Source organism: Felis catus, chromosome A3 (assembly GCF_018350175.1).
Source record: "Felis catus isolate Fca126 chromosome A3, F.catus_Fca126_mat1.0, whole genome shotgun sequence".
Taxonomy (NCBI): domain Eukaryota; kingdom Metazoa; phylum Chordata; class Mammalia; order Carnivora; family Felidae; genus Felis; species Felis catus.
Genome location: NC_058370.1, coordinates 81,631,836 through 81,638,350, shown reverse-complemented (window position 1 = coordinate 81,638,350; position 6,515 = coordinate 81,631,836). Strand labels below are relative to the sequence as shown.

The window sequence follows — 6,515 nt, the reverse complement described above, 5'->3', positions numbered from 1 at the left end:
TCTTTAATCTATGACATGCCCAGCTAATGAGCTGGTAACTTTCTCATCTTTGGAAAACCTTTTGTGACTTACCGATAAACTTCTTAGGAGATACAATTGTTCTTAGAAGCCACAGTTTCTCTTCCATCTCACTAAGAAAGTCATGATTAGGTGCCTGTCATTAATTCAGCACTTAGGATTGAGTACCTACTATTATTATGATTATCCAGAAATCCTGGGTAGGACTTTTGTCAGTGTTTCTGAATTGGCCAAGGAATGGGATATCTGCCTTATTGAAGAGACTTAATAGGAATGTGACATAAGAGAGTGATGTGCCAAAGCACAAAACTTAAGGAAGTACTCATTCTCAGTGTCATGCAAGTGCTGGCCCTGCAATTGTGTGACCCTGAAAATGAGTTCCTCCTTAATTTTGCACCCTAGAAATCTCTCTTGCCTCACCTCAATCCCTCTCTGCTGCGCTTATATGTAAAACACACAATTTCAGTTACCAAGATCAGTATTGATTTTTATGTGCTGAATCATTTTAACTCTCTTGTTTTGACTGCGTGTTGGGTCATCTTTCTTTTCTTATAGAACTGTATTGCTGTTGATAAGAATTATCCTTGAATATTGCCAGTGTGTGGATAATATCCCATCTGTTACTACTGACATGCTTACTCGTCTGTCAGATTTATTGAAGGTGTGTATGATTTCACTGTGATGGAAAAATAGTTGGAAGAAGTAATTCATTAGAGTATGACTAATCTTCAAATTCTGAGACATTTCAAGGTTAAGTTTTCTTTAAGACATTAATTTTGTACATTTGATTGTGGTTGAATCACAACATGTTACTGGAAGAAGGCCACCTACTTCCTTCTCACTTCGCATTTAGTGATTCCTCATTATACCCATAGAGTTGTTAATGACATTGGAGACAGGAGATGATTTGTTCGTTAGGTGCTGAACATGACTGAGGCCACTTAGGTCAAAAAACCTGGACTGGTTTCAAATGTGCATGGAAGGAATTCACTGAACTTTACAAAATTCATCTCACTAAGGTTAGAGATTTTTCTTAAATCATTCTTTCAGAACCATTGATGTAAAATGAAAATGTGGTGATAATCTTATTCAGCCATTTCATTTTAACAGATTTTTTTAACTGCTAGCATAAAGAAAAGGCTTCTTTTCAAATGTCTAATCAGTTAATTCTTCCCCCAAATTGAGTTGTCATATTTTAGTCCAGAAAGATTTTGTTACCCTTTTGAAAATAGGACCCTCTGATAAGAATGCAGAAACTGAGCTAGTTTTTTTTTTAATTGAAGTATAATTAACATATAGTGTTATGTTAGTTTCAGTGAAACTGAGCTAGTTTTATGAACGCAGACTAAAGAATTTCTGAACAATTTATTTTTAGAATTTTACTTTTTTCCTACCAGACAATAAATATTATCATTTAGGAACACCCCTCGCCTCTTTTTTGTCATTACATAAATAGATCCTAGTTGCTCCTACTAGAAAATTCATTTGGTCCTTGAATGAGAGGAAAGAGGAATGTAGTTTTAGAACTGTAAATAAACACATTGCCAGCATGTACAGAACAGTTTTTGATAAATTGTCGGGCTTTTTCTTTCTCCTTCCTTTGTTAGTACTTCAATTCAAGAAGTTGCCAGTTAGTTCTTGGAGCTGGTGCACTGCAAGTTGTTGGATTAAAAACAATAACTACAAAAAATTTGGGTATGGATTCTTGTTTTTAATTCACATGTTGAGATTTTACGATGATGTTGCTATACTCATTGTGTTTTTAGTACACCTGATGTTTTTATGACTCTAATTTAAAGACTCTAAAGTTATTTCACTGTTCGATGTATTACCAATGATTGAAAAATTGGCCTCTGGGGAAATGTTATGAGGAATTTCCACTCTAACGAGTATAAGTTATTTGGAAGTTGCACCACTATAGAAAATGTTAAGATGTAATGTGTATGAGGTGCTTTGCGGTGACAGATATCTGAATGTCACAAGAGAATCCGTTGTCCCATTAGCTTCCTCATGTCAGTAATACTAACAACTTGAGGTCATTGGGAAAAGCAGCATGTTTACTACATTATTCAGTACCAAATTATTTAAGTGAAATAATGTTGCTTTCTGCCACTGTGTTCTTCATTTATGAAATAAACTGGGGTCTGTGTGAAATTGACATTTTAAAATTTATTTTGATATATAATTAAAGTAAACTAATTCTCTTTTTTGTTTCTCCGTGATGTATCCACTGCCTGGATCTTCAGCTCTATCTTCACGTTGTTTGCAGTTAATTGTGCACTACATTCCTGTGATCCGGGCTCATTTTGAAGCTCGACTACAGCCTAAGCAGTATAGCATGCTTAGGCATTTTGATCATATCACTAAGGTACTTTTCCTTGTATTTTCTACTGAAGTTTCGTAAATTTAATTCCTTAATTGGTAAATATTTTTTAGATGTGTTCCAGGGACTTTAATATTCTGTCTCATTACAGGACTACCATGACCACATCGCTGAAATATCAGCTAAGCTTGTAGCGATAATGGATAGCTTATTTGACAAGCTGTTATCCAAGGTAATGATTTATGGAAACTATTAGGCAATGTTTAAAGGCATTGTGCCTTTTCACAGTTGTCTAGCCAATCAAATTCCTCAGGGTTTAGAAAAACTCAGTAAATTGTTCAGATTGCCCAAGAGTGGATAGTCATCTCCTAGGGGGTTGGGAGGGGACAGGAGGGAGATTATTTTAAGAATGATAGAAACTCTCTACAGAAGTGATTTTATGTTAGCTACATTGACAAATATGTAGCTTCTTCAAACTAGATTTTAGTCTGAAAGCCTTCCAGAGATAGAATTGGGAGAACAAAGTTCAAAATAGAGAAAAAAGTAAATACGTTATTTGTGGGAAGGTATATTCTTTATTTTCCAGACTGAAATGGCAAAGTCTGAGGTGCTGTATTATTTCCCTCATAGATAATCAATTTCAATATCCATTTCTTGTTTGCTTCCCATTCCTAATAGATCATTAAAAGAAGTATTGGTTTCCAATGAATCCTTTATTACACTGGAGAGTATTTCCAGAAAAATGTTACTTAATCAGCCCTAGTCACTTTTGCTCTATCCTCCACTGTTTTCTTTTCCTAAGTTCCTTAACACCTGTCTTAGCGACAAAGCAGAAATTTCATAACTTGAAATTTTGAAGGTTTATTTAGTTTATATGTTTTGCCCAAGAGTATGTTTAGGGTAATCATCAAACGAGGCACTTTGGTATGCTTTTCTGCTATTTGCATTCTTCAGGATTCTGAGATGGCAGGAGCAGCAGGCACATGAAAATCATTAAAGTGCAAGATAAAATGGCATCCATTCACAGATACAGACGTACTCGCACCTTTGAAGGTGACAGTGGGGAAAGAGTGCTTGGAAAATAAGATTGCATTTGTTTAATAGTTCTCAAATGCTTTGGTTGTAAGACACCTCTTTACACTCTTAAAAATAATCAATGACCTCAAACAGCTTTTAGTTATGCAAATTGTACCAATCAGTAAGTACCATATTAGACGTTAAAACTAAGAAAAATTTAAAACACAAGAATACACAAACACGCATTCCATTGGCCATCAGAATGATGACATTGTTACAACTCCTCTAAAAATCCCTACTCTGCAATCATGAGAGAATGAGAGTGAAAAAGTTAGTAACATTTTAGTATTATTATGAAAATGGGTTTTAGTCCACAGTTTCCTAGAAAGAGTATCTGACTCCCAGGCATCCCCAGACTGCACTTTGAGAATGTCTGAGGTGGCTGATAGATAACCTAGATGTTTTATGCTTTTAAGAAGCTTAAAGAATTTATAGTCATGTGCAAACATACCTGTATTATGTTCTACCTGTTAAATTAGTTTCTAGTTTTGTATGGAGAAGAAATATTGTTTAGGAATTCTCTGATTTTCTTTATGGTTGCCAAGTAGTAACTAAATTCAAAAGCAGTTCTGTTTCACCAGTTTTGCTTTTTGATACTTGGCATTCTTCTGTCTACCAAAAGTCAATAAATAACAATGTGACTACTCTCAAGAAGTTTACCATCTGTTACCAGAGAGGAGGTAGGCAGGGGATGGGTTAATAGGTGATGGGTATTAAGGAGGGCACTTGTGATGAGCCCTGGGTGTTGTATGTAAGTGATGAATCACTGAATTCTACACCTGAAACTAATATTATGCAGTATGTTAACTAAATGGAATTTAAATAAAAACCTGGAGGAAAAATAATTTTTAACAAAAAGTTTACCATCTAACAAGGCAGAGGACTGCAAACACCTAACAATGTTAAATAGTGGAATTAGGAATAAGCTGTGGAATATAATGAAGCAAACCCAAAAAAGTGCCAGTACTCTTAAAACCTTGACTTTATTCTATCATTTTGGTCATACAGAGTTTTGTTTGTTTTTTTGTTTTGTTTGTTTTTACCAAGAACTGGGACTGTGGCTAGACATTTTCCTGTGGCAATTAGTTTTATTCATTTTTTAATTTTTAATTTTTTGATAAAAAATAAAGAATTATTTAATGAGCTTTGCAAATATTTATCACCTATATTTAATAGTCATATCTTGCTTTTTTTGCTAAAATAAATGTGAGGCATTACGATACTTCATCCCTACATAGTATGTATTTCTAAAACCAAAGGACCCTTTGTTAAATATTCATGCTACCATATCATACCTAACAAAATTAGCAATAATTCCTTAATATCATCTAATATTTATTCTTATCTAAAATTTATCAGTTGTCTCAAAATGTCTTTTTTCAATAACTTGTTTGAACAGAGGCTTCTCTACATAGTCTACACAGTACATTTAGCTACTATGTTTCCTACGTCTTTTATAAAGTTTAAATATCCTGCTCCCCATTATTTTTAATGTTAAGAATGTGCCTAGACTTTTGCAACTTAGTATTTTCACTACTATCTTTCCTACTAACTACTTCTCCCATTACCTTGACCTGTTACATTCTCTCTGTACTAACATGTCTCTCTGCCCTTCCCTGCTGTATTTGCTTCATGTGTTGCCCAGGAGTTTAGCTCTGTTTTTAATTCATACTGAAATACCAGACAATGTTTGAGTTGGGTTAGCCTCTTAATTTTAGCTTTTTATTTTCTTATCTGAAAATTTTATTTGGAGAAAGAAGGATAACACAGTAATATAGGCTCTTCCTAAGAAGCTAATAAGTAGTGGTACCATTGCTTGGGTAGAATGAATCATTAATATGTAATTGTACTACTGACTAAACCAATGTCCCAGCCTTCACTTATTCATTCATTCAGGAAGTTAAATTGTGTTAAGTAACCAGGATACATAAGGGTTAGGAAGTCTTCAGCATTGTCCCTCAAATAGTAAAATATCCAATAGGAAAAGTATATTGATAATTTTAACAGGAAATAGAATATGTAAAGTGCCACAAGTAAGGAATCGACTTTGTGCTATTGAAGCTTTTAATGCTTTGGAAGAGATGGTTGCCAGCTGAGGAGGGAGATCTGGGAAAGCTTTAGGGATGTGGCATGCATGTAAGTTTTGCTCGTAAGATAGGCATGGTTAGGGCAAATGAAGTTGAGGTAAAGAGATACTCTGAGGTAACAGCATGTAGGTAAGAATCATAAGGAGGAAGTTTAGTGTCAGGGTTTTGGAGTCAGGTAGACCTAAGTTCAAATTCAATGTTTGTCACATATTTGCCATTGAAGCACCTTGGAAAAATTATTAATTTCCTTAACTTCAGTTTCTGTCTTTAAATTGGGAAAATAATAGAGCCTCAAAAGGTTATAGTGAGGATTAATGAGATAATATACATGGGGTGCTTTTCTTTTATCATGTGTCTGACTATAGCAAGTTTCCAGTAAATGTTGAATGCTAATGCTTTTGCTGTTGTTGTTAATAACAACAAAGTTAAGTTATTCTATTTAGCCGATGAATCAGGGTGAGTGAACTGATTGTTAGGTGAACTGAGATATGTTAGGAAGATAGTGAAGAGTTTTGACTACCAGTGGAAAGCTAAACAGTTTAAGTCAGGTTTATGGGGATATAACACGTTCAATAAAATTCACCCTTTTTCTTAAAAAAAAGAATTTTTTTTTTATTTTTATTTGAGAGACACATAGTGTGTGGGAGAGGCACAGAGAGAGGAGTGAGAGAGAGAGAGAGAGAGAGAGAGAGAGAGAGAATCTTAAGCAGGCTCCATGCTCAGCACAGAGCCCAATACAGGGCTCCCTCCCACTACCCTGGGGTCATGACCTGAGCTGAAATCAAGAATAAGACGCTCAACCAACTAAGCCACCCAAGCACCCCTAAAATTCACCCTAAGTATATGATGACTTTAATAATAGAACTACCGGGGCGCCTGGGTGGCGCAGTCGGTTAAGCGTCCGACTTCAGCCAGGTCACGATCTCGCGGTCCGTGAGTTCGAGCCCCGCGCCGGGCTCTGGGCTGATGGCTCAGAGCCTGGAGCCTGTTTCTGATTCTGTGTCTCCCTC

General features: G+C 35.4%; 1 protein-coding gene across 8 annotated transcripts in view; it reads left to right on the top strand.

The window, feature by feature from the left end:
- Positions 1–6,515, top strand: part of VPS54 (VPS54 subunit of GARP complex) — an 89,011-nt gene that overhangs the window by 68,418 nt on the left and 14,078 nt on the right. For 7 of the 8 annotated variants that reach the window (XM_045054272.1, XM_045054271.1, XM_045054274.1 and 4 more), the window contains 4 exons: positions 574–679; positions 1,626–1,713; positions 2,265–2,386; positions 2,493–2,573. In XM_045054272.1, the coding sequence (XP_044910207.1) occupies positions 574–679; positions 1,626–1,713; positions 2,265–2,386; positions 2,493–2,573 (397 nt within the window). Of the gene's footprint in view, positions 1–573; positions 680–936; positions 1,038–1,625; positions 1,714–2,264; positions 2,387–2,492; positions 2,574–6,515 lie in introns of those variants that run through there. The other variant, XR_006595610.1, reaches the window with a different exon arrangement.